This window comes from Cololabis saira, chromosome 3, assembly GCF_033807715.1.
Source record: "Cololabis saira isolate AMF1-May2022 chromosome 3, fColSai1.1, whole genome shotgun sequence".
Classification (NCBI taxonomy): Eukaryota; Metazoa; Chordata; class Actinopteri; order Beloniformes; family Belonidae; genus Cololabis; species Cololabis saira.
In genome coordinates, this window is record NC_084589.1 from 21,998,307 (window position 1) to 22,026,246 (window position 27,940).

Below are 27,940 nucleotides of genomic sequence, written 5' to 3' on the forward strand. Positions count from 1 at the left end.
TGATGGGAACCCTGCAGGCTGAGCACAGGCCCAACAGCTGCAAACACTTCAGAAATCAAGCCTCCCTGAACAACTCAACATGGCCAACTATCATGCTCTCCAAACTGTAGTCCGCATTTGTGGTTCCAGGCTTTTTCTTGTTGTCATCATTTTGTCTCCAGGTCTTTTTTTCCCTGTGCCTACAGTTTCCATGTACTCAACACAAACCACCTGCCTTGTCTGCACTCTGCATTAGGCGGCGTAAGGCAAAAGCTTCATTATAACATTAAATAAAGGCCAAGCAACTTGGAAAAGGTCTTATAATGTGTAAAGCCATCTTGACCAGTTGACTTGCCACTCTGGAGCCATTTAATTGCCTCTTGAACCTCAGCTGTGCTGATAGGGGCTCCCAGCATTCCTGTCTCCTCATCGATTTGGGGAAAATCCAATTTTGTCCAATAAACTAGTCTGTAAACGAGGGTGATTCAAAGCATAAGGAGAAATATAAAATTGCCTTTAGATCAGTATGTATCGCTCCCATAGTTGATTTAACTGCTTGGATTAGCCTAGAAGTTGCATTAGCTCTTGCCTGATGAGCGAGTAGCTTGCCTGCTTTGTCTCCTGATTTGTAAAACAGCTGCCGAGATTTTAGTAGCCTGGTATTAACTTTAGTAGAGGAAATAAAATCAAATTCTGCATAATGTTCATCAATATCCTTTATGTCTCTAAGAAGTCTATCCATTTATGAACTCTCAACTTTCTCAGGGTTCGAAATTAAAGAAGTAAGATGGCCCCTGCTATAGAGTTTAGATGCCTCCCAAGGTATTCCTCTACCTGTGTCAGGGCAAGTCATCCAGCTCAAAATACAGGACAATCTGTGAGTGCAGAAATTAAGGGACCTTCAGCCAGAAGAACAGAATTAAACTTCCAAGATCTCAACCGGTGTGGGCGTGCCAACATAGCCAAATTACGAAAAGTTGGGGCATGATCCGAAATAACAATACTATGGTTATCAGTTGTAACTATTTTTGAAAGCAACCTTACATTCAAAAGAAAATAATCAATCCGGTTATATAATAGTGGTAAACAGAGGAAAAAAAGAAACACATTTTGGTCCTAAAAATGTATGCCTCCACGGATCAGTAAGGCCAAATTGCTGTGACAAGGTAGACAAAGTTTTTGCTGATCTAGATGTTGGAGGAACTTTATTGGATGATCGGCTCCTGAACCAAATTGAAATAAAAATGATCAAAAGATTTTGATCGATTATCAAAGCCTAAAACTGAAAACCCAAGAAGGCCTCATGACTGGGAACTGAGAGTAGACTCGGTAAAGCAAAATCACATTCCCAGAGAGATTCCCAGAGAGCACGGAGCATGCATTGTATTCCCTTCAGACATAGCATTGCAGGTGGTCTAGCTGACAATACCTCAGGAAGAGTGTATGGAGGAGGCCAGAAAGAGGAGAGTGAAAATATGCTAAGCTTGTGGAGCAGTGCCACAAAAGGGGGAGGTGGGCACAGTGCTTGCAGGACTGTCCATTTGCAAAATCACTAGTGCACAGAAATGAAAAGTCAATGGTCAAGCTTTGGAGGGAGCTGAAAGCATTCAACATGATTTTGGATCGTAAGGAACAAGCCATGAAACAAATCATAATTCTTAAACACAAGCTAGGAACAGACCATTCCTTATAAAGATCACCTGGCTGAGGGTATCTGAAGCTGAAAGACCCAAATCAAGACCCATCCCCATGTCATCAGGGGGTTGGTGAAAGGGCCTTTCTGTGTGGAGTTTGCAGGTTCTCCCCATGTTCCCTTGGGTAGCTAGTGTGAGCTACCCTCACAAAAACATGCAGCAGTACACTGCCTGTTCTGGCGCCCGAGGGGGGGGTGGGGAGGATCTGGCTGGAATGACAGGATCCTTCCACGCGCCACGTCCAGCCAGACCACCCTACTATGCCCCGCCCTGTTGGCTCTCCCCTCAAGCAAAGAAGGAGCCTTGAGCTCAGTGCGGGGCCCTGCCGGGGTTGGCAGAGGGAGAGCAATGTCCAGGGAAAAAAAATAAAAATCTTTTGAAGAAATACATAGCTGTGGCAGAAAAATGTGCTGGTCAATGGTCATTGTTTTGCTGTACAAATCTGTACACAAAAATAAAATGACTTGCTCAAGAGCATTTTTCATTGTATTCTTGACTTTTGACACAAAGTTGATCTATGTCATATTGATGGGAATTACATTTTCTGTCAGGGTTACTCTGTTGTCTTTCAGCTAGGGTTGCCAACTCCCTGAGAAATAAATAAGGGACACCTCATCTGCAGGGTCGGCCAACCCGATTGCCTTCACCCTTCCTGGCGTGGTGAATTTTTTTAGCCCCTTTTTTTGTGAGTGAAACGATTTTTTAACTATTTGACTCAAACCTGAATTGAATTAGATTCATATTTTTGAATGCCATGAACACATGGAAAACAAGTTATTATCGAGCAATTTACTTTAATACAAAATAACAAAATGAACTGAATAAAATAAGTATCTGTCTTAAACAGAAACCTGTCCTGCTTAACTTAAAATTGTATATCAATATAAAACAATAGAAAGAAAGCAGAACATCCATTCTGTAATAGTGCACATTTTTAGTGCAATAACAAAAATGCAAACACAAAGTCTGTAGAAAACTTGTAAACATATTTGTGCCTCAAAGGCCATGACTCTCACAGTAATACAGACAATTCCGTTTTTCAAGGGATGGTTGGCAACCCTACTTTCAGCATCACACAGATGGATGGCATTATCAGGCTGCCAGTTAAGGAGCAGAAACTCTTAAATTAATTGAATAATTTCTATTTATAAAAATTTCTATTTATAATTGTGTTAAAGGGCAAAATAAATGACCTTCTCTATTGGTAAAATCTCTAAAGACAAAGAGTAAATCACAATGAGAGATCTACATGATAACAGTTGTCTTGAAAAAGACAGCTGATTGAAAAACTCAATTATGTTGTTTTGAGTTTTGACATTGGCTCAATGAATGGTTTCAGTTTTGCTGCGGTTTATGGCTTTCGGTTAAAGATGGTTTTCTTGCGTTTTGCTCAATACTATTGTGTTTTATTGAGTCAGTTACTGCACCTCCCTCCCATTCTGGCTCTTCCTTTTGAAGCCAACCTTGACCGTGCCATAACTCACACTAACAGGCACACACAAGCTACTTTTGTTCATTCAAGGACGATCAGGCTTGGCTCAAAATACACCAAGCCAAAATAAACCCAGGACCCCTATCATTACCTACCTGATCTTAATTCAGATCCCATGTAAATAAATCCATTAAAAATCCAAATTCTCAGTATGTTGCTACTTTCAGGTTCTAACTCCATCTATAATAGGTTTCAAAACCTACATTTGTAACATAAAATGTATGCAATCTGAAAGACAGCCTGTTATAAAACTACAGGGATTCAAATGGTGTTAAAGTACCTGCCATAGCCAAGCTGCATTCTACACAGAAGCGTCTGACAAGACAAATTGGAGGACTTGTTGCGACCAGTGTTCTTGACAAGTGTACCGATGAGCCCATTTTATGGTATTCATAGGCTAACAGTAACTAGCTAAGGAGCTAAGGGGGACAATCTTAACAGAACGCCGCTCAATCACACATACTTTGTACACAAGGTTGTTGTCACTGGTCTTTACAGGGTATCCCAGTTTAACTGAATGTGTCCATCTGTCCTTGTCCCAGATGTTGCTGCCAAAAAGACATCTGAAACCAGGTAGAGAAACAAGGACTGTTGGAGCCCCAGCTGAGCTCTGCACAGTGCTACCATGGCCTTCTGTTGCTAGTCAAGTGCTAACCATGATGAGTTGGCTCAGCAGGAGCAGCAGACATTAACCTGCAGGTGTGGCCCACACCAGGTGAACACCTGGAACAGCCAGTCAAATGTTGATTTGGCAATCTGCTTTGCCCCTAGCTGGTGACAGAACTCAATCAAAGGCTTCCAGCTGGTCAGTATATAGTATATATACTATACGGTATGCCTTCAGATCGGGAGACGCACAAGCCTACAGTACAGCCAGGGCTGAGCTGAAAAAGGGCATCAAGAAGGACAAGTACTGCTACAAATTGAAGGTGGATGAGCACTTCTCCAACTCCAACCCCAGACGGATGGGGCAGGGCATTCGGGTCATCAGCAACTTCAAGCCCATCAACCCCCCCCCCCTCCTCTGACACATCCTTCGTCAACAAGCTCTACGCCCGTTTTGGGAAGGATAACCATGCACCAGCAATAAGGGCAGAGCTGACTGCCAACCACCCGACACTAACACTCTCCCCCACTGATGTTGAAGCAGTGCTGAGCTGGACCAACGCACACAAAGCTGCAGGCCCTGATGGCATCCCTGGACGTGTGCTCAGAGCATGCGCTGCGGAGCTGGCGGGAGTCCTGACAGACTTATTCAACCTGTCCATGGCCCGTGCTGTTGTTCCCACCTGCTTCAAATCCACCACCATTGTGCCAGTACCGAAGAGCTCCACACCAGCGTGTCTCAACGACTACCGCCCAGTGGCACTCACCCCCATCATCTCCAAGTGCCTAGAGCAGCTGGTCCTGGCACACCTCAAATCCTGCCTGCCCCCCACCCTGGATCCCCACCAATTTGCCTACCGCAAGAACAGGAGCACAGAGGATGCCATCGCCAGAGCACTGCACAACAACAACAACACCTATGCCAGAATGCTGTTCATAGACTTTAGTTCAGCATTCAACACTGTCATCCCGTCAAAGTTTGTAGTCAAACTTGCGGACCTGGGCATCACAGCTCCCATCTGCTACTGGCTACTGGACTTTCTGACCAACAGGCCACAACATGTCCGGTTAGACCACCACTGCTCCTCTACACTCACCATCAACACTGGCGTACCACAAGGCTGCGTGTTGAGTCCATCCCTCTACTCCCTCTTCACCCACGACTGCAGACCTGTGCATGGCTCCAACGCCATCATCAAGTTTGCGGACGACACCACCGTGATTGGCCTCATCAGGAACAATGATGGGTTGGTCTACAGCAGTGTTTCTCAATCCTGGTCCTCGTGGGCCCCTGTCTGGCATGTTTTAGATGCTACCCTGCTTCAACACACCGTGATACAAGTACCTGTGTCATCAACAGAGTTGTGCAGACCTTGGTGACAAGCTAATGGAGCTTTGCTCCAACCCCCAAGATGACGGCGTCCTCAACCCCGAGGACGCCGTCATCTTCCTCATGCTCATCCTCATGTATGTTATTTGTCTATGAAGCCAGATGAAACAGAACCATTAGCTAAACTTCAGGCATGTCTTAGGGACATCAAGGACTGGATGTCCGGAAATTTTTTGCTTCTAAATTCAGATAAAACAGAGGTTATCACTCTTGGTCCAGAGCATTTTAGGAAGGGATTATTAGCTGGTGTTGCGATGGCTTCCAGTGCAACTGTGCGAAACCTTGGTGTTGTTATCGACCAGGATTTCTTGTTTAAACCATATATTAATCAGGTTTGTCAAATAGCATTTTTCCACCTCCGTAATATTGCAAAGATTAGGAAAATCCTCTCGCAGAGTGATGCAGAAAAACTAGTTCATGTGTTTGTATCTTCTAGACTAGATTACTGTAATGTGTTATTAGCAGGATGTCCAAGTAATTTGCTGAATAGGCTCCAGCTGATCCAAAATGCAGCAGCGCGAGTGCTGACAGGAATCAGCAGGAGAGACCACATCTCTCCAGTGTTAGCTTCGCTCCATTGGCTACCCATAAAATTCAGAATCCAATAAAAATTTTGTTACTTGCGTATAAAGCCCAAAACGGCTTAGCTCCGCAATATTTGCAAGACCTGATAGTACCGTATGTTTCTGGCAGAGCTCTCCGTTCTCGGAGTGCAGGTTTACTCGTAGTGCCTAGAGGATCCAAATGTAGATTTGGAGGGCGGGCGTTCTGCTATCAGGCACCATTACTATGGAACCAACTTCCAATCTGGGTTAAGGAGGCTGACACCTTTAAAACCAAACTTAAAACCTTTCTGTTTAGTAAAGCCTATAGTTAGTGTTTAGTAAACCTCTAGGTAGTGTAAACTCTAGTGTGTTAGAGTCAGCAGTCATAGTTGCAGCTATAGAACAAGACTATAATAGTTAGCCTCAAACACAGCTTTGTGGTAGATATGCTGCTATAGGCCTATGCTGCAGGGGGGCACCGACATGATCCGCTGGGCGGTTCCCCTCACCCTTCTTCTTTTCTCCTCTTTCCTTTTTCTCTTCTCCTCTTCCATTTTTTCTCATAGCCATAATTTTTGTCCATCGTTCTTGTAGTTTCTTGTGCTGTCCCCCTTATTTCTCTTTTGTGCATGTGTGCAGACCGGAGATTCGGGAGCTTCGGGAGCTGCGTGCTGGCCTGCGGTCCCCCCTCCCCCCCTCTGGTCATCCCACTGCTGCTTCCACATGTCTGTGTGGATGTCTGCTGTGAGCTTGCTGACGTCCTGGCCTGGGGAGGGGAGGATGGTGGCTATTGGCTAAGCTGTCCTCCATCATGGACAATGCCCCCCCCCCTTCATGACACTGTCAGAGCCCTGGAGAGCTCCATCAGCGACCGGCTTCGTCACCTGGGATGTGTCACTGAGAGACATCGCAGGTTCTTCCTCCCCGCTGCCATCAGACTCTACAGCCAGGCCTGCTCTCAGTAGCAACGGACAATAACAAGATGTGCAATATCTGTCTATCTCATAAACATCCTACCTGCTTTTTTTGCACTGTTTTTCTTTCTTTTTTCTTTCTTGTACTGCACTATTTTTATTTTCATTACAATGTAGCCTATATACTGTTTATATTTTGTAATTATATATTTTTTTACTTTTTTCTTCTTTAGCTGCATGTGTGTGTTGTGTGTACTGCTGCTGCACGAAGCGAATTTCCCCATTGAGGGAGGAATAAAGGACAATCTAATCCAGGGGTCCTCAACCCTGGTCCTCGAGGGCCGGTGTCCCTGCAGGTTTTAGATGTTTCCCTGCTTCATTGCACCGTGATACAAGTGACTGTGTCATCAACAGAATTGTGCAGCCCTGGATGAAAAGCTGATGACGATGATTAATTAGAATCAGGTGTGTTAAAGCAGGGAAACATCTAAAACATGCAGGACACCGGCCCTCGAGGACCAGGGTTGAGGACCCCTGATCTAATCTAATACCTGTGATGAAAATGACAGGCCTCTTATCTTTTTAAGTGGGAGAACTTGCACAACTTGTGTCTGACTAAATACTTTTTTGTCCCACTGTATTTAAATAAAGGTTCCAAATATAGAACTCAATCAATCATGTTGATAAGCTGAAATCTATAAGGTTCTTTTCCTTTCTTTTGTTTTATTTGGATGAGACTCCACCATCTTAACAGCTCATGATTGGTTGAAGGACTCTGACTGCCCCTGGGGACAAAACTAGGGTGCTCAATGAGAGGAGAGAGATAGAGAGTTGAGATTTTTAGTATTCCTTTGGCTCCTTTAGCCATCTTTTCTTTTCCTTAGTAATTTCCCTCTGAATCTTTGAGTTTGACTTGTTCTTTTTCTCTCTGAAGAAGATTTAGTTCCTTCTTTAATTTTGCATTAATTCATTTTTGATCACCTTCTGTATCATTACTAAAACTGAGTTAATATTTTCTCCAGAGAAGTTCAGATATTTCCTTTTTGATTCAAGATTGAGTTTTTTTTTTTTTACATTTTTGGCTTGGTTCGCTCTGTTCATCACAGCAAACAGAAATTCTGGGTCTACTCGTTTTACCAACGAGAACCTCCCAGACCAGACGATAGCCAAACCAGCCGAGACGAACCAGAGCGCAGTTGACCTGCTGGCAGACCGACCACAACATCCCCGAGGAGCGTCCATGGGGCCCCGGAGCCACCGATGCCGGCTGTTGGTCTACTGCACTTGGCATGATTCCACTTCGGCTCAACCAGTCTCCGGCTCGGTAAGGCATGTCATCTGTCACGTGTTGGTGTTTCTCACAATCCGAACCAAAGAAGCCCAAAGTAATTTTTTCTTTAAAGTCAATCATCAAGTTTTGGTTAGCTGCCAATTTATTTTAGTCCTTTTTATATACACATATTCAATATCAGATTTTTGGTCAGGAAAACTTCTCTCTTTCAGTCTCATTTCCTCTATTTTCTTCTCTAATGTTAATATTAGTCTAAAGATCATATAATTAACCTTATTAAGTGGTGTTCTCCTTCATATATGCAAATATATAGATAACCGCACATTTATCCGTCTGTTTATACTGTTTGCATTTTCCTTGAATTGATCAGTCATGTTTATTTTATGTACTCAGACCAATAAAGATTATAACCTACTTTCAGGTGAGAGACTGATAAATACAATTTCTTTTTCCTTCGTAATCAAAAGTGGTGCCCCAACGAGTTTATTAAATTCAGTAGGAACGCTACAAAATGGTGCACCTCAAGTTTTCTTTAAACAACCAAGATTCAAGAAGTCAGGTAAACTCAAAATTGGGTCAGCAAAGACTGAAATCAATTTTTCTTGAACAAGTCAGCAATTTATTAACTTCCAATCGCCTTGTTTCCAACTACGTACATAGAAATTCAAATGAAAGAACCTCAAAAAACAAAAGCAAAAAAAAAGCCAACAATTGTATTTTCTAGTTAAACTCTATGAATTCAACAATTGTATCTACAAAAAGAAAAAAACTTGAGCTCAAGTATTGAAAAGAACATCCCATTGGAACATTTGTCTGTACAATATTATCTCTCACAGTACCTAAAACAAACAAAAAAAACAACTATTGACCAACACAAAAAAAAAACTGAAAATTACAAAAGTATATACAGCAGGTATACATATTTATAATATGATACAGATATAGCCATAGCATACAAAACATCAAGGGATTAAAATAAACGAGATTGAGTCCAGTTTACACATTGTCAACAAAACTGACTAAAAAGTATCTCAAAATATATGTCAAACCTTAGAAGTCTGAGTTTTACATAAGATATTATCCTGCACAAAGCTGGGCATGTATTCAAACAATATTTAACCACGTTTATCTGAGATTTACCAACACTGTCAGAAAAACAAAACTATGGCTAATATATATACAAATCCCTACATTTGAACTAATATATACAACTACAACTCAGAACAAGATGCTGTGTTAAACTGATGTCTGCCAAATGCTACTAAAATATACAGCAAGGGCAAAAACAATGATTTAAAGTTTGAGTACACGTAGAGGTACACAGTTAGATGTAAGGCAGGAAGAGATTTTGATACCTTACTTATTAGAATGGTACATATTATGTTGTAAGCATCACTGCAAGGAATCAGTGTGAGTCTGCTGATGTTCCTCAAGAAGGTGTGGAAAAGCAAAGGCTTTGTCACATTCTGTGCATTCATATACAACCTCCCCAACATGGCTCTCTTGATGCTGCTTAAGAAGAGACCGCTGGCTAAATGACTTGTAGCACATGTCACAGCGGTACTCTCCAGCTTGTTTTTCAGCATGCAATCTCATGTGTACAGACAAATCTTGGGCTGTTTCAAATCTAGCTGTGCACTGGGCACATCTGAACTTGCTTTCGGGGGGTGGCTGAACTACAATGTCAACAGTCTCTTTTAGACGGTGTCTACTCTCATGCTTTTTAAGGTACGGCAGCTTGGCGAATGATTTCCCACAGCGTTCACATTTGAATCGCTTCCCATTTGTATGCCGCTTGTTTTGATGCTCCAGCAGACTACTTTTGGAGGAGAACTGCATTGCGCAGTCAGGGCACTTGTGCAAGTCCTCTCCTGTGACATCAACATCCTCTTCCTCCTCCTCCTCGTCCGTGTCCACATCCATCTCTTCCGCTGCCTGATGAGTTATACTCTTAGCTGATGGATTAGAGGATTTGCCTTCCTTTACTGCCTGTTGTTTATGGGAACAATTATGAAGACGAACGGCATCTCTTCCCAAAAACTTCCCACCACAATCTGTGCACTGGTATACAGCTGCTGATGTCAAATGATGCTCACGATCTTTAAACTCACTTCCAGATGGTTGAACTTTATTCTTCCCTCTTTCAGATGTAGTATCAGGATGTGTGGGAAAATGATAAATTAGCTCAGTGGCAGTGGCAAAACACTGATGGCAAACTGGACATATGAGGGTGTCTGAAGTTTCCTCTTCTTGTTTGATTCCTGCTGTAGCATCAACATGACTTTTGAGATGGTTGAGGAAGTTCTGAGAGGAGGAAAAACTGCTGTTGCACTGATTGCATGGATATTCTCTATTGGACCATGACGGAAGATGGATGGTGTTCCTGTGTTTCTTCAGATGAGACGCATGAAGAAAATGCTTATCGCAGTCTATGCAAGAGTATGGTCGCTCTTTTGCTTCCATGCAACCATGCTCCGAGAGCTCCTCTGGATCTCTGAAACGCTCACTGCAGACACCACAGCGATATTTAAACTCTGATGTGTACACCAATGAACTTTCAGACTGTTCTTGCTCTTCCTTTGAAAGTGCAGGTGATGCGTTGTCACCTGACTTGGAGTGGCTTTTCCGATGCTCAACTCTACTGCTCTTGGACTGAAATATCTTATTGCATATGTCACAGGGGAAGCTCTCTTCCCGGTGGGTTGACATGTGTTCTGCCAACTGATTGGGTCCTGTGAAACTAAGCTCACATTTTGAACATCGGTGAGGACGATTCTTTCCATGTGTATGCTTATGATTCCGCAGTGCGAAGAGAGTGACAAAGCCCCTGCCACATGTTTGACACTGAAACTCAGACTTGTGCATTCGTTGATGCTGCTGCAGCTGGGAAGCCAGGAAGAAACATTTACCGCATTCCGCGCATTCGTGTGGCTTTTCACCAAGATGACACAGCTGATGATCCTCAAGACTTTCGGATGTTGGGAACGTCTTGCCACACACGTGGCATGGGAAGTATGGAGCAGAGTCAGAGTCGCTGTCACTGCCGTTGTTTTCATCCTCATCACTTTCACCAGCGGTATTCACTTGACTGCTAGTTTGGTCGCTGCTGCTGCTGCTCTTTACCAGTCCTATAGTCCAACGTTCCTTCCACTCTTTTGGATGCCATTTTTTATAATGTCTGGATAGTGATTTTTTGACTGCATAGACTTTGCTGCAGAACTTGCACTTAAATATTTCATTTTTATGATCCTCTGCATAATGTTCGCATAAAATTGGCCTAGTCCAAAACCGTTGCTGACACAGCTTGCAAGAAAACGGTTTAGTTACATCATGACTTGTTTTGTGCTTTTCAACCTCAGATAGGGTGAAAAAGCTCTTGGAGCACTGGTTGCAGCGGTAATTCTTGTTCGTTCCATGCAACTTCATATGCTTTTCTAAACTTCCTTGACTAGAGAACATCCGGCCACACTTGGTACACTTATTCTGCTTTTTTGCTTCTTCCTCTCTGCCATGGTCCTCAAGATGGCTAATAAGCATCAAGCCATCAGTGAAGCTTTTATCACATTCTGAACATTGGTACTGAACGGTTTTCTTTTCTTTTCTTGGGCTGCTTTGTTCTTGATTTTCTTCAGAGGTTTGTGGCGACTCGTCCTCTGAGGCATCTTTGCATGAGATATTGGTCTCTAAATCTCCATCTAGAGTTGTTGCTTTTGAGTCTGCACTGAAAGACTCTGATCTGTTGTTAAAGGAAAAGTCAATCTTTGCTTTCAAAGGAACATTCAGCTGCTGCATGGTATTAGGTCTGCATTTCCTGTAGTGATTTCGGAGTAGAAATTTATTCCAGAAGCCCCTTTTGCATATACTACAGTTAAATGGAAGCTCTGTTGAGTGTACACGCAGGTGACCAGTTAATCCAGCTTTATTGGAAAAGGACAAATTACACTCTTGGCAGACAAATTCCTTGGGAGTTTCATTGTTCAGAGTTGCATCTAGTTTACAGATCAAATTTCCACTCTCACTAAGCCCTTCTCCACAACTCTTCTCCACAGGCTCTTCTTTGATGTTTGGTATGTTGGACAGAAGTTGTTGTAAAGGAGCAGTTGATGCTGGTGAATTGGCTGTTTCCACCTTATGTGCACTCAAAAAATGTTCCTGCAGCTGTGAAAACAGCAAAAATCGTGAACTGCAGTATGCACAAGAAAAGCCTTTTGGTGGGCTTTGATGACTTGACTTCTGGCTTTGAGGAGCTGTTGGTGAGCTTGGTCTTAAAGCACAGATTTTTTTATGATTTTCAAGTTTGTCTTCGGGGAAAAATCCTCCACATCGGTCGCAGAGAACCTTACTGGGCTGAGGTTTCTTGGAGCATTTTAAATGATGACGAGGCACATAATCCTTCCTCATAAATCTCTGTCCACAATACTCACAGGAATAGGGCTTCTCGCCTGTGTGTAGGCGGGTGTGCACATGTAACTGCCAGCTGTTCTTAAAAGCACGGGGGCAATAACTGCATACATACTTTAGTTTTTTGTTTAAAAAAGGTTGGATTCTCAAGATGATTCGATTTCTGATCCCATCAAGTGAGCTTGGTGCACCTTCTTTTGGTTCATTAGTTTCTCCTGAAAAGGGATCATTTGTTTTCTGTCTTCTGCATTTCCTATCCTTCCTGTGCTTTTTCAGCGTTTTTTCATGAGAGAAAGAAGAATCACAACGTGCACATTTGAATGGCTTTACAGCATGGAACATAGTGAAGTGTCTGGAAAGTTTTGCCTGACTTGGGAAGCTTCTCAAGCACACTTCACATTCAAATGTCTCCTGCTTTTCAGGTGGTTTGATGTCAGTTCTACTTTGCCAACCTTTTCCAACATCATCTAAACTTATTTTAGGGATCCTGATCTCTAGTCGTGTCCTTTTACCTTTACAGCGGGCCTGGTGTACTTTTAGATGATCATACCGTGAAAAGCAGCTGTCACAAGCTTTACAGCGATATGGCTTTGCTTCATTGTGTGTCAAAATGTGACTTCTCAGGCTTCGCGCTTTCATGAAACTCTTGGTGCAGAACTTGCACTTGAACTCATTTTCATCCTCTGTCTGGGGTATCTCTGTCGTCTCTCTGAGAAAGTCCATTTGTGATGCACCATCACTTTTGTCTTCTGGCTCTTCCACTTTGGTACCGCCCTCACAGAAAACTTCATGCTGCAAACACATTGTCTGACTTCCATATCTTTGGCCACAGTGCACACACGCATAGGGTTGGACACCAGTGTGTGAAATTAAGTGTCTCAAAAATAATGATCTGAATCTAAACCAATGTGTACAGTAAGGGCATTTAAATTGGCTCTTCTTAGTTTTATTAGACTGTGGAGGTATTTCATGTTCATTTTTGTTTGTCTTTAAAGATCTTTCCTTGGGAATGCTAGTAGTCAATGTGTCGTTCTTGGGAAGTTCGGGAGTCACCCCACAGAGGGATTTATGTTTACCTACCATATTAACTCCAAAGTACTGCCCACATTTTGGACAAATTATAAGAGATTTCTTCTTGTGGGCTTCTAGGTGCCTTTGCCAGCGGTCTTTTTTAAAAAACGCTCGTGGACAAACAGAACAGCAATATGCTCTCATTTTATCCTTGGTTTTAACACCACAGGTGATTAGATGAGGCAAGCACTTCTGATGGTGAAGTTTGAGGTAAATGGATCGGTAAAACTGTTTTCCACAGTTGTCGCAAGAAAAGGGTTTGTCTCCCGTATGCCTGACCATATGGCGCAGTACACAGCGGCGATCAGCAAGCTTTATATTGCAAAATGGACATTGATTTGAAGCAGACGCTGATATGTGTGTAAGACAGTGTTTTCTTAGTATTTGGGCATCATCAAATACTTCTTTGCATAAGGAACATTGCACCATAGCAGATCCAGTTTCGTTTTTTGTGGTTCCCGAAGACCGCAGCGGCAGCTTTTGCAAGGACAGCTGCAGGGACTTTTCCGAAGACAACTGCAGGGATTTTGGCGGGGACTGCAGGAGTGACTTCTCTGAGGACAGAAGTGGCTTCTCTGAAGACTGAAGTGGGTTCTCCGTGGACTGAAGTGGCTTCTCCAAAGACTGCAGTGGCTTCTCCAAAGACTGCAGTGGCTTCTCCAAAGACTGCAGTGGCTTCTCCAAAGACTGCAGTGGTTTTTCGGAGGACTGCCCCAGCTTTAATGGCCTTTCCTTTTCAGCTTTTCTTAGCTTCTTTTCTTTATTTCTGTGGGTTTTTAGATGTCGAAGTAGAAATGCTGGATACTGGAACAGCACTTGACACTCAGGGCACTGAAGCTTTCCCCTATTTAGGTGTGATCTCCTGTGTTGGATCAGCTCTCCAACAGTGGGCAAAACCTTTTTGCAGACTGTGCACTGTATCCTCTTCTGGTGAACCATTTTATGAGAAATCAGATGTGCATGTTGCTTGAAACCCTTTTTACAGTCCAAACAGCGGTATGGTCTTTCACCACGGTGATTACGTTCATGTTTTTTCAGCATCTTATAAACGTCAAAACTTTTGCCACAAAAGCGACAGCTCAGAGAAGGACTTGGGCTTTCTTGAGGTGGTTTCAACTGATCTGCGCTCTCTCCAGTCTTTGTGCAACTTGAAGTTTCAGGTTTTGGCATGACGGACGAAACTGAATTCTTATATCTGAACATTTTCCCAGTGAGTTTAAAAAGCTCATGTTTCTTCATATGTCTATACTTTCCAGAAGGATGACGAAAGAATGCTGGGCATAGACTGCATTTGTAACACGGCGCAGGCTTGGGAGCTGATAAAGCTGGATTGGGACTTTTCTTCCTTAGAGTCTTTACAGTTTCTTGCGACTGTGGATTCTGATCATTTTCTTCAGTGTTTTCCTGATCAGCCTCAGGGTAGGACTTAGCTTTCTCCTTTGCAAGATGTTTAAGACACTCTCGCAGGCATACACCTTTAACATGTCTATATCGATTGGACGTGGCTGTGAAGCCAGCATTGCACAGGGGACACAGATATTTGTCGCCAACTTTTAGCTTGCCACCATAAATTGCGTTTCTGGCACAATCCCGCAAATGACGAGACCTGTTGTAGAAGTGCTTGAAAACTCGTGGACAAAGAGGACATTTAAATCTTCCGCTTGTGTTATTCTCAACATTAGGGATACTCCCACTATTACCATTGGCACATTGATTTGATAGGAGAGCTGCCCTCTTTTTCTTGTGCACAGCATACATGTGCTTTTTAGCCTTCTGCACAGTCTTGAACATTTTACCACAGAAATGACACAGATTTTTGTTTGAGATGTCTAGGAGCTTTACATAGCAAGTCCTCATGTTTTCATCTGGAATGTTTTGGGCCACATCTTTCTGTGGCTGTACTTCAGTTTTACTAGTAGCAGTGGCAGAGTTTGTAACTGGCAGTTGGGATGATTTGCATCTACCAGCTATCCTTTGGTGCCTCTGAAGGGTACCAGGCTGTGCAAAATACAACCCACATCCATTACATCTAAATGGTGTTTGCCCAGTGTGACCCCGCATATGCTTAATGTAGTGAAGTATTTTTGAAAATACAAGTCCACACTTAGCACATTTGTGGCGACCAAAGAATCTTCGTTTCTTGTGCGGGAGCTCATCTTTGGAAGCACCACAGAAATGCCTTTTGTTTTGACCATTCCTCAATAAATATACATTACAAGTCTTGCAAAATTTAAAATTGAGCATTGGATGGGAATAGTAGTGATGCTCAATTAAAAGGTCTGCATTGTGGGCTGTGTTTTGGCAATCTTTACATTGGTACAAATGGCTTGTTCCATTAGTTGACTCCATGCTATTCAAAATCACTACAGGATGCAGCAATTTTCTCATTCCTAGGGAGGATTGTAGCCGAGGTACGTAGTCCTCTAAATGGCTCATGTCATCCTTGTTTGGGTGAATCAAAGTTTCTTTGTACTGACTTGAGACAAGATTTGCTTCATCAGCATCGCATGAAGAGTCCTCTGACAAAGGTTCACCAAACAGTATGCCAGACAATGACTGATCCTCTGTGGAGGAATGCAAATGTTCAAATGAGTCTCCTGTGTTTTCGAAATCATCTCCAGTGGGACTTTGCGGTTCTTGTGACATAGGAACATCATGTAGTGACTGGTTCTCATCTGGAAAGGAGACTGAGTTTGTATTTTGTCCTGCATTGGTCCATTCTGCATCTGAATGTGAAGTCATGCCAGTGCTTGAGCCAATTTGATGCGAACTGGATTTTAAATGATTGGGAACACAACTGGTCACAGCTGGTTTACTGTCGCCTTCTGGATTTGTCCAAGCTGTACTTTTACTTGTAGATGGGCTTGCCGACTCTTGTGAAAGACGGGGACTGATGTTTGTGTAAGAGTTGTGAGACTGTGATTGGAATTCTGTTTTAGGGATTAAACTTTCTTTTTTCTTGTCAGCTGCATTATCAGAGAGACTGTCATGTGTGACACTGTCACCACTACATGCTGGATCTTGGGAATGGGTTTGGCATTCTGCCACTTTTTGACTTGTTTCCATTTCTTTACAGGGATGCATGTCTGTGTTAGAGCCACCCGTCTGTGAACATGATTCTGCAGGACTAGCAAGATGATTAAAATGTACTGAAGGAGAGTCACAAGTGACCTTGGGATTGCCACAATCTTGATCTGGTGAAGTGTTTTGAGTTTTCTCTTCTTGTGAAGATGTTTCCATTTCTAGAGAGGGCTGTGTGCCTGTCCTTGAGCTATTTGACTGGAGGCAGGAATCTGTGTGACTTGTAGCACTTTTCTTGTCCTCCTCATAAATAGTAGAATGACAATCGACAGAGGAACTGCAATCTGGATCTGGAGAGCGACTTGGGGTTTTGTTCTCTATTGGGCTTATTGGTACTTCTAGATTCAGATGGATGTCTGGGCTTGAGCAATCTGAATATATGTTAGGGTCCACATCATTTACATTACCAGTATCTTTACACACACTGAGACCACTACAATCCAATTCTGTAGGTTTTGACAACTCTGCTACACTTGTTTCTGAAGCTGTTTTTACCCTCTCTGCTTTCTTTGTAAATGTTTTAACTTCCTTTATGTCTCTATACAAAGGTACGTCTGTGCTTGATTTATTTGGCTCCAAGCAGGATTTTTCATCGCTCATCTTTGAAAGGTTTTCACCGCAATTGTTCTGATCTACCCTTTCAGACTGGTGTTCAGGTAACTTCAAACCAGACTCAATGTCATGATTGTTGCTGCCCAAAGTGCATTCATCGAGTTCATGCGGAGTGTCCTTAGATTTTGAAACTTGGATCGCTGATGGACTGGAAGATGGAGAGTTTTTTTTCTGGACTCTTTTCTTCTGACAGTCAGTTACTACGCGTTTATCTTCACACGTATTGGAATAGGAAACTGGGAACTGAAGTTCATCAGAATTCTTATTTCTCAATGAATCTGGTTCTTCTTTTAGCCTTTTTAGTACCACGCTTTTGCCATGCATCTCTTCACTGACATTTCTCATATAATCATCAACTGAGTTTGAATTTCTAAATCCCTTACTTTGGATCTTCACCACCTTTAGGATTTTTTCTTCAGCATGATCTTGCTCATTGTCAAATGTGTCTTGGGCAGCTAATGTGCTTTGGTCCTCCTCACCCTTGTCGACTGGGTAGTGATTGATTTCATCTTTAGTTACATTTTCAGCCACTGAGATGCCTGGTGATGACGATCCTTTGAAGTCCCCCTTCACACCCTGTGGTTTTTGATTTTGAAAACTATCACAACCATCCCTTGCATGTACATTCTCACTTTCTGTCAACACTGAAGAGGTGGTAGAAGGCTGAGTGTGTCCTCTGCAAGATGCAACTGATTCTTTGAAATCATCCATATTGTTTTGCACACATTCAAGATTTTCTTCCGCTTTCATATGTGATGGCAAAATGACATTTGTCTCTGACATCTTAGGACACACGCCATCAGTCTGCAAAGTCATATTTCCAGTTTCTGTGGAATAGGATTCTGGTGAGCCATCTTTTGAAAGAATGCTGCTGTTTTGTCTTGAAAATGAGTTAACTCCCATGAATTTACATGAAGGCCTTGTTTCACTCTCATCTGTATCTGAACAACTGCTCACATCCGAGTAGTTCCCAAGACACGACATAGATAGCATTTCACAGTCTTGTTTAAGTCCTTGTAAATCTGGTGCAAAAGTTGAAGGAAAAGATCCTGATGCTGGTAACCCATCAGTGGCAAAATCTGGGAAATCCCTATTTTCGCATCTTTGCAAATAATCTTTTCCCAAATGTTCTCCATCAGCTTGCCATTCAGCGTCATTGCAGTATGTTTCATAACCACAGTCCGAGTTTGAATTTTCAATACCTCTATTTGTGCAGTAGTTAGTGCTCGAGTTTGAGTTTGGTACCGGGGTTTCTTGTGAAACTCCTGTTCCTGAGAAATCATGGTGTCCTAAGAAGTTCTCAAGATGCTGAGGAAAGGTTCCTTCCGTCTCTGATGTCCTCCTCAGAGTACCAGGATCCGATGACAGAGGTTGGACATCATGGAAGTAGGAATCCCATCCATGGGCCATTCTGTGGATGGACTGGAAATCCGACCTCTTCGTACCCAATCCTGAAAATACATAAAAGCATCAAAACGTTAAAAAAAATACACAAATACCTGGAAAAAAAAAAAGGAGTAATCCTCACCTTTTGTTGGACATGCAAGCACTATCCAAGATGATGCAAGTTACATCTGATCTGCATCTGCAAACATATTATAAAATGTATAAATTATTATAATTATAAATTGAACAATTACATTATTGCATTAAGAGGGTATACAAAGCCTTTCATCTTTTGTGTTTTAGATTTCACATGAATTACAAACAGATAATGCCCAACAATTAAAAATGAAGAGTCGCCAGAAATTGAAAGGCAGATCAGTACAGTCTCTGATGTAGTGAGGGCTCTGTACTGGTCTGTTGTGTTGAAGAGAGAGTTGTACCGAAATACAGTACTCTCAGTTTACAGGTCAAGGTCTTCCTCCCATCAACTCAGGTTCCAATGTGGGTAGTGACGAAAAGAACAAGGCTGCAGAAGCAACAGGCTGAAATGAGTTTCCTCTGCAGGGTGGCTGGACTCCCCCCAAGAAATGGTTATTCTGAATCACTGCCATTAGCAGCTCACTCTGGACTACAGTTGAAGTCGTGATGCGGGTCACACCCAATCCCCAAGCCCTTTACTGGTTACATTCCACCACATCCTTCTCTCCACACCCTCAAAGCTTGGCATTTCAGGATCTGTCCTCTTGTGGTTCATGTCTTACCTCGCAGGAAGATCCTTCAGAGTATCATGGCAAGGACGAGTGTCTAGATTGCATGAGCTGGCAACAGGGGTGCCACAGGGATCAGTGCTTGGCCCTCTTTTCTTTTCACTATACACCACTTATCTAGGTGAAATCAGCAGTCATGGGTTGTCCTACCACTGCTATGCCGATGAGACCCAGCTCTTCCTTTTCTTCCCACCTGGCGACACTGCTGTCTCAACGCAAATATTGGTCTGTCTTTCTGATATCTCTGCATGGATCAAGGAAAAGAGGCTAAATCTGTCCAAGACTGAGGTTATTGTCTGTCCAGCCAGTCCAGCCTGTCATTCCTTACCTTCTCAGATAAGCGCGCAGCTGCATTCTACTACACTTGTACCCACGTCTTCTGCTAGGAATCTTGGTGTCATATTAGACACCCAGCTGACCTTTTGGTTCTTGGTTTGGCTCTTGGTTCAGGCTCTGGTCACGTCACACATTGACTACTTCTTGTTGGTCGGCCTTCCTACTGCGCTCAGTTACACCTTTACATATGATCCAGAATGCAGCAGCACATGTGGTCTTCAACCAACCCAAGAGAGCTCATGTCACTCCTGCTCCTGCTAATCTCTCTGCACTGGCTTCCAGTTGCAGCGGGCATCAAGTTCAAAGCTCTGCTTTTGGTTTACCAAACAATTACCCAAATGGTTCCTGCCTACCTTCACTCCTTCATCCAGAGCTACACTCCCTCTCGACAGCTTCGTCCAGCCCGTCAAAGACGCCTGGTGCTTCCACCACGTGGTGTGAAATCAGTAACCAGACTCTTCTCCTCCATTGTTCCCCGATGTTGGAATGACCTACCAAACTCTGTCCGATCTGCAGGTTCTGTACCTACTTTTAAGAGCAAGCTAAAGACTCAGCTCTTTAAGGAGCACTTCTGCATCTAGTAAACTTGTCTGCTCATCAGAACTAGTTAGAAGATTTGTCCAGCTCTTTGCAGGACTCAGCACTGTGTAAGCTGCATGCATACGACAAAAGGATTGCATGATGGTGTCTTTTTAGACATAGCTTTCTTGTATCAAGAGACTGTTGTGTTGGGTGGGAAGGGAACAAAAATATATATATATATTTTTTTTTTTTCTAGCACTAGTATGGAGTGCTACTCCTGTGTCCAACTGGACTCACAGCAGACTGACCAGCACCAGCATGCTGTACCCTCCTATTTGATTCCTTGCTTGTGTTGTTCTCTCAAATGTAAGTCGCTTTGGATAAAAGCGTCTGCTAAATGACAGTAGTAGGGGTGGGTAGTGGGAAGGACCTCACAATACGATACGCATCACGATACTTGAGTCACGATACGATACACATTGCGATATCCCGATTATGCGATATCCCGATTATTATATTCTACATAGTTCACCGAAAAATTAAAAAATGCATTACACATCTTAAAATCCAAGTTGTATATATGTACATCAGATGATAGTGATGGATCTTAAAATCCGAGTTGCACGTTCATCAGATTATAGTGACAATTCATGGGACAAACTGAGTCAAAACAATGTTTTATTATAACTATACAAGCTAAAGTTACAACATATTTGTATATGTTTTTCATATTATTTACATGATATGAAATTAACATTAAATTTAGTATGAGGTTGCTTTAATTATGTGGCAAATGATAATAAACAAGAAAGATGGGTACTAAAACCAAGGACAGGCACAGTGATCAGTCAGTATAGATATAAATCCATAAATAAATAAACCTCTGTCCATTATTTTTCATTTTTTAAGGACAGGCAATTGTGTTATATAAAAAATAAATTATAAAATGAAATAAAACGTGAAATAAAACCTGAGCTCAGTGCAGGGCCCTGCCAGGGTTGGTAGAGAGTGGCAATGCCCAGGACTGTCACTTAGGTAGGAGCACTGGGTGATATAATGGGGAAAAAATCGGGGATAAAAAATATTTAAAAAAAAAAAAAAAAAAAAAAAAAAAAAAAAAAAATCGATATTCAAATTTTGAATATCGATATTGAATCAGCTGGAAAAGTATCGCGATATATTGCCATATCGATATTTTTGCCCACCCCTAGACAGTAGTAGTCCTAGGAGAAATGGGGTGAGAGGTTCAATCATCTGAGGCCCCGTTTACACGGAGGCGTTTTCATGCGTTTTGGCAGTTCGTTTACACGAAAACGGAGCTCAAAGTCACCAATAACGATAATTTCTGAAAACTCCGGCCAAAGTGAAGATTTTCAAAAACTTAGTTTTCACGTTTGCGTCTAAACAGAGGAAAACGGAGATTTAGGCTTCAGAACGTCACATTATGCAACAGAAACGTCACCAGCGTCATGTGTGCGACCTGTGTTTACAATTAGTTTGGCCACCGTCAATATTGTCTTGTATTTTACCTGTTTTATATTCTAAAGTCACACTTAAAAGTAACTCCACTTCTCTGTCACTCCAAACGAAAGACTCTCGTTCCATCTTGAAAGGAAAGCCTGAATTATGGTCCCGCGTTAAATGGACGCAGAGCCTACGGCGTAGGGTACGCGGTGATGCGCGCCGTACGGTCTGCGTCGCCGCGTACCCTACGCCGTAGGCTCTGCGTTGGTGTAACGCGGACCATAAATCAGCCTTAACTGGAAGTTACACGTGTCATTTGTTGATGTTTTTTCCAGGATTCTGATTGGCTGGCATGACGTTAACAGCGTATTTATGCGGATTCGTGTAAACGAAGAGATTTTGAAAACGATCTCATGTAAACGATGGAATTTTTCAAAACGTAGAGGGGAAAATATCCGTTTTTGTAAATACCCGGCTATGGGCCCGATTTACTAAGATCCTAAATAAAGAGTACTAAATTGCGTGTGCACTGAAAAAGTTTGCGCGTGCTGTTGTTGCGTGGTTTGCGGGTGATCAACTAAGATTGCCTGCGCAATTGATAACAGGTGCAAACTGCAGTATTTAAATGAGGTGTTGCGTGTCTTACGTCTGCGCCATGGAGAGTCTGGATGGAAAGCACAGTCACAAGTCACAAGCGCAAAATGAAATTGAACGAGTTGGAGTTAGAGATATTAGTGGAAGAGGCAATAAACACATTCATGAACTACAGCAAAGAAATTTAAACATTACCAAAAGAAACGCAATATCGGAGAAAACCTGCGATAGAATAAATGCAGTTGGTAACACAAAAAACAGAAAAACGTCTGGTTTTTCATATTTTCATATTTCAAAAATACGAAATAGAAAAACGGGCCACAGAACCGAATTTGATTTTAATATTGAATTGGTCGGGTTTGCGTGACCCCGCGGTGCTCGGCATGATCTGAGGCGAAAAATACATCAGACACAGAGCTGGAGAGCGCTTTGATTCATCTATTTATGAGTTAAGTTTTTATTCAGATGTCCACAGTATATTGCAAATATTATATATTATATAGCAAACACTGACAGTAAATGTGTGACAGACGGGACCATCATCCGAAAGAAGAGAAGAGAAGTGTTCAGAACAGCGCACAGAGGAGAGCGCACACTAAAGGATGATTTATGGTTCCGCGTCACACCAACGCAGAACCGACGGCGTAGGGTACGCGGCGACGCACACCGCACCCCTACGCGTCGGCTACGCCGTCGATTTAACGCAGAACCATAATTCAGGCGAAGCTGCAGTCTCTGCGCTGATCCTGACACAGCGGGACGGAGCGGATTTGGTCATGATGTTTAACCTGTGTTTTGTGATTAATAAGCACGGGTTTTAATTAAATGTAATTTACGAAGGATGATTTCACGTTCAATAAGATAAGTAATCAATAAAATACAAAGTTTTGGCACAAAGGCTTGGCCTGCTTGTGGGCGAGTGGAGGGGGGCACAATAAGAGAAGGTGGCAAAGATATAAGGCGAAGAACTAAAGAAAAAGTGGCCTTTAATAAAACTTGTGCAACCATTTTTAAAATAGCATGCAGCAGAATAAAGACTCTCTCTCTCTCTCTCTGCATATTCTTTGATTTTGGATGTCGCCTCCTTGCCACAATAACGGCAGCAGCAGATTTGCACCTTCCTTTCGAACGTATTAAATACAGACGCAATCCCAATACGCACAATTACTTTCAGGCTTGGTAAATCTCATTGCGCGTGGTAAATGGAGCAATTTACATCTTCCCCTCCCAGTATTTAGCGCGTTCTGGCAGGTACGCCCCATATTGATTATTCATCAGGGCAAAAGTACTAACTGAATTGCGTGTGCAATTTTGCGCATTTCAGAGACGCAGTCGTCTTTGCACGCTGTTAGTAGATCAGCTGGCACTTTGGTTTGCGGGTGCTGTCAAGTTTGCACACGTTTTAACACACGCAAACCTTTAGTAAATCGGGCCCTATGTGTAAACGGGGCCTGAGAGGGACTTGGAGCAGGGCTGCTGCTCCTTCACATTGAGGCTGTGTGCCTCTTTTACATTAACCGACGTGGGGTGGCGTGTCAAGCTGCCCTGCGAACAATTCTTCAGCCTCAGTTCCCTGTTAGCTGACAGGAGTGGCACCCGGTGAAGTCTTCTGCTGCTGTAGCCCATCCACCTCAATGTTCGACGTGTTGTCCATTCAGAGATGCTCTTCTGCATACCTTGGTTGTAACGAGTTACTGTTGCCTTTCTAGCAGGTTTCTAGCTGCTTGAACCAGTTTGGCCATTGTCGTCTGATCAACAAAGTATTTCAAAGTCCCCTCAATAACCGTTCTTCCCTTTTCTGATGCTTGGTTTGAACTGCAGCAGCTCATCTTTACCATGTCTACATGCCTAAATGAGTTGCTGCCATGTGATTGGCTGATTAGAAATTTGTACCTAATAGAATGGCCAGTGAGTATAGAAAGGCCCTCTATTTCCTCACTTTGCTTTTCAGTTTTTGAATATCCCAGACGATGGTTGAGGATTAAGAATTTTGCAAGTTACAGTAGTAGAGACCACATACAGAGGTTCAAATAAAAAGCACAAATGGTGTAAAACTAAGACTTTTTAACTGTATTCAAAATAATGCTCTTTGTTGAATGGGAGGGGTGAAACACACTCATCTCACATACCCCCTTTCCACCAAACCGGTTCCAGGGCTGGTTCTAGGCTAGTGCTGAGTTTGAAACTGGGCTTTCTGTTCCCACTGACAAAGAACTGGCTCCAGGCCAGAAAAAATGGTTCCAAGGTAGCAGCAACTCTTTGCTGGGCTAGAGGAAAGAACCGCTTACGTAAGGGGAGGGGGGCGGAGTTGTTGAGACCAACAGCAATAGCAAGAAGACAACATTTCCAAATAGGCGACGAATTAATATGGATACAGCAAAGCAGCAGTGGTCTGTGGAGGAGACAACCTGTCTTTTAGCGATATGGTCCACCGAGCCGTATTAGAGCAAATACGTTGTTGTTGCTTCAACTTTCATGCCAATGCAAACGCACCAACGTAACTGACGTTTGCAGCAACGTAACTGACATTTGCAGCAACGTAACTGACATTTGCAGTCACGTAATGATGTGGCTCCCCTTTGCAGATGAGCTATGAAAAAACAAACCGTCTCTCAGCTGGTTCGCAAGTTGAACGAGTTGGGAACCAGCACCAGCACTGGCCCAGAACCAGCCCTGGAACCAGTTTGGTGGAAAAGGGGTATAATTAGACTGGATCAACTCTTGAAGCACAAAGCAAAAATGATTCTAGCAATGACATGTAGGATCATTAGGATGGACAGAATCATTAGGGACTGACCTGGGTATGTTTCAGTCTTTTGAGCATAGGACAAAGTCTGAATACCATGCAGAGGAATATCTACCAGTCTCAGACCAACAGTGGTGGCTTACATTTTTAATTGAAACATATCCACCTGATTTGGCTCCAAGACAAGGATTTTAAAACAAAACCATTTTTAAAAAGTCCCAGAAAGACATATCACCACATCTGTAAAGGTTGCAAAAACTGATTGGGCTCTTAATGTTGTATGCAATCATTCTTTTGTTAAAGGACAACAGTTCCTCAAGATTTATCCATTGTCCTTTAGATGGAGGTGCCACCACCTCAGTATGACCTACAACAGAAGCTCCAGGGAATTATTCGTGGGGCCAGCTTGACACGCCACCCTGCATTAGTCAATGTAAAAAACGACAGATGCACTACAAGTGCATGTTAAGCGTGGGGTATCCGCCAATGTAAAAAGGGCTTGTGAATGGCTTTTGGACATCAAAGATATCTCAAATTGACATGAATGAGCTTGAGCTCTGGGCAGTTTTCTTAGCTTTAAAATATTTTCAGCTTCATATCTCAGAAGCCAATCATAGCATTTAGGGCCCGATTTACTAAAGGTTTGCGTGTGTAAAAACGTGTGCAAACTTGACAGCACCCGCAAACCAAAGTGCCAGCTGATCTACTAACAGCGTGCAAAGAGGACTGTACCTCTCAAATGTGCAAAATAGCACACGCAATTCATTTAGTACTTTTGCCCTGATGAATAATCAATATGGGGCGTACCCGGCAGAACGCGCTAAATACTGGGAGGGGAAAATGCAAATAGGTTAATTTACCACACGCAATGAGATTTACCAAGCCTGAAAGTAATTGCGCGTATTGTGATTGCGTCTGTATTTAATACGTTCGAAAGGAAGGTGCTAATCTGCTGCTGCTGTTATTGTGGCAAGGAGGCGACATCCAAAATCAAAGAATACGCAGAGAGAGAGTCTTTATTCTGCTGCATGCCATTTTAAAAATGGTTGCACGAGTTTTATTAAAGGCCACTTTTTCTTTAGTTCCTCGCCTTCTATCTTGCCACCTTCTTTTAATGTGCCCCCCTCCACTCACCCACAAGCAGGCCAAGCCTTTGTGCCAAACTTTGTATTTTATTGATTACTTATCTTATTGAACGTGAAATCATCCTTCGTAAATTACATTTAATTAAAACCCGTGCTTATTAATCACAAAACACAGGTTAAACATCATGACCAAATCCGCTCCGACCCGGTGTGTCAGTATCAGCGCAGACAGACTGCAGCTTCGCCTGAATTATGGTTCCGCGTTAAATCGACGGCGTAGCCGACGCGTAGGGTCGCGGTGCGGTGTGCGTCGTCGCGTACCCTACGCCGTCGGTTCTGCGTTGGTGTGACGCGGAACCATAAATCAGCCACCGGGAGCAAGGGGTTGGGGGAGCTGGGTTGATGTTGATCCGCGGACAAAACTTGTTAAGGAGCATCAAACTCACTCTTATCTACGCGGAAATAACGCTAAAATATAAAGAAGGCTTCCCAAAGTGTGATCTATGGTGAAATAGGAAAATTAAGATGTGCAACTCTTCTAAAAGGTGAGACATGCATTTAATTGACTTCATGGCGCCAGCCTTGGCGTTTATTATTACGCAAATGTGGAATGTTTGGGTCTGTCTAATTTCGTCAAATTAAATTTGGAGATTCACCGTTCACATTTTTATGTGTATGCGTTGTATGAAAGAGAGATGGAGAGGGCGAGGGAGGGAGGGAGAGACGTGGTCTGTACGTCGTTGTTTTTTTGCAGTTTGGGTGCACAATACACGTGTGTGTGTGTGTGTGTGTGTGTATTAAAAAGAGATTTTGCAGTATGTTGTGTAATTGAAACTGGTTTGCTGTGATCGTTGATGGCAAACTCATATTAAGCATTTACATCGCTGCATGGTTATTATGTGCCCCCCAATTAGATCTGTTCTGCCGCCGACTCTGTTTTAACCTCATCTGCCGTTCTTTTTGTCTTATAACTGCATTTATTCTATCGCAGATTTTCTCCGATATTGCGTTTCTTTTGGTAATGTTTAAATTTCTTTGCTGTAGTTCATGAATGTGTTTATTTGCCTCTTCCACTAATATCTCTAACTCCAACTCGTCAAATTTCATTTTGCGCTTGTGACTTGTGACTGTGCTTTCCATCCAGACTCTCCATGGCGCAAAGTTTGCGCCGCAAACCGTAAGACACGCAACACCTCATTTAAATACTGCAGTTTGCACCTGTTATCAATTGCGCACGCAATCTTAGTTGATCACCCGCAAAACACACAACAACAGCACGCACAAACTTTTTCAGTGCACACGCAATTTAGTACTCTTTATTTAGGATCTTAGTAAATCGGGCCCTTAGTAAGCTAAAAAGAGGGAGTGATGTGGAGCACAGTAGAACGCTGACTAGTCTACTGCTCATTTTGGGCTGCTTCTTGAAAAAAACAAATATTGGAGTGATGATGGACTGATGATCCACAATGTCACACATGGGTTTTCTGAAGGGCAGTTTTGAGGCTCTTTTTCCTTACTGCACAATGCCATGTTGTCCAGGTAGCCAATGGCAACATGCCCACCTTATGTCAAATCAAAAAGTTAGCTGTGGCTAGCAGCTTCAGCCGATTCCATAGCAAAGGAGCTTCAGAACTGCCGGCGAATGTTTACAGTGTTAAATCCCAGTTCAGATATTGTTTCGGTGGTGAAATCAAATGACTGTTGGGTTTAGCCAATGCTGGTTTAGTATAAATTGCTGATTGAGTTGCTTAGTTTCAAAACGTGACAATGGTTGATAAAGGGACAATGGACAGATAATGACTAAGCTGCCTGCCAATCCAAAGGCTACATACCATACTAGACATAAATGTATTACTTTATAAAAATTCACCTGAAAAACAAACAAAAAATTATGATAATTTAAAGCAGTATGTCCCTGAAATGAGCTTTTTTTTAAAAAAAAAAAGACTTTTTTTGGGCTCTAA

The 27,940-nt window shown here is 42.6% G+C and overlaps 1 protein-coding gene across 1 annotated transcript in view; it reads right to left on the reverse strand.

Annotated features, from left to right (window-relative positions):
* Positions 1-8,496: 8,496 nt before the first annotated feature.
* znf1035 (zinc finger protein 1035) overlaps positions 8,497-27,940 on the reverse strand; it is a 32,322-nt gene continuing 12,878 nt past the window's right edge. Inside the window, exons 3-4 of the mRNA XM_061716538.1 lie at positions 18,605-18,661; positions 8,497-18,527 (exon numbers count right to left, since the gene is read on the reverse strand). Of these exons, the coding sequence (XP_061572522.1) occupies positions 9,304-18,486 (9,183 nt within the window). The 5' untranslated portion in view covers positions 18,487-18,527; positions 18,605-18,661 and the 3' untranslated portion in view covers positions 8,497-9,303. The remainder of the gene's footprint in view (positions 18,528-18,604; positions 18,662-27,940) is intronic.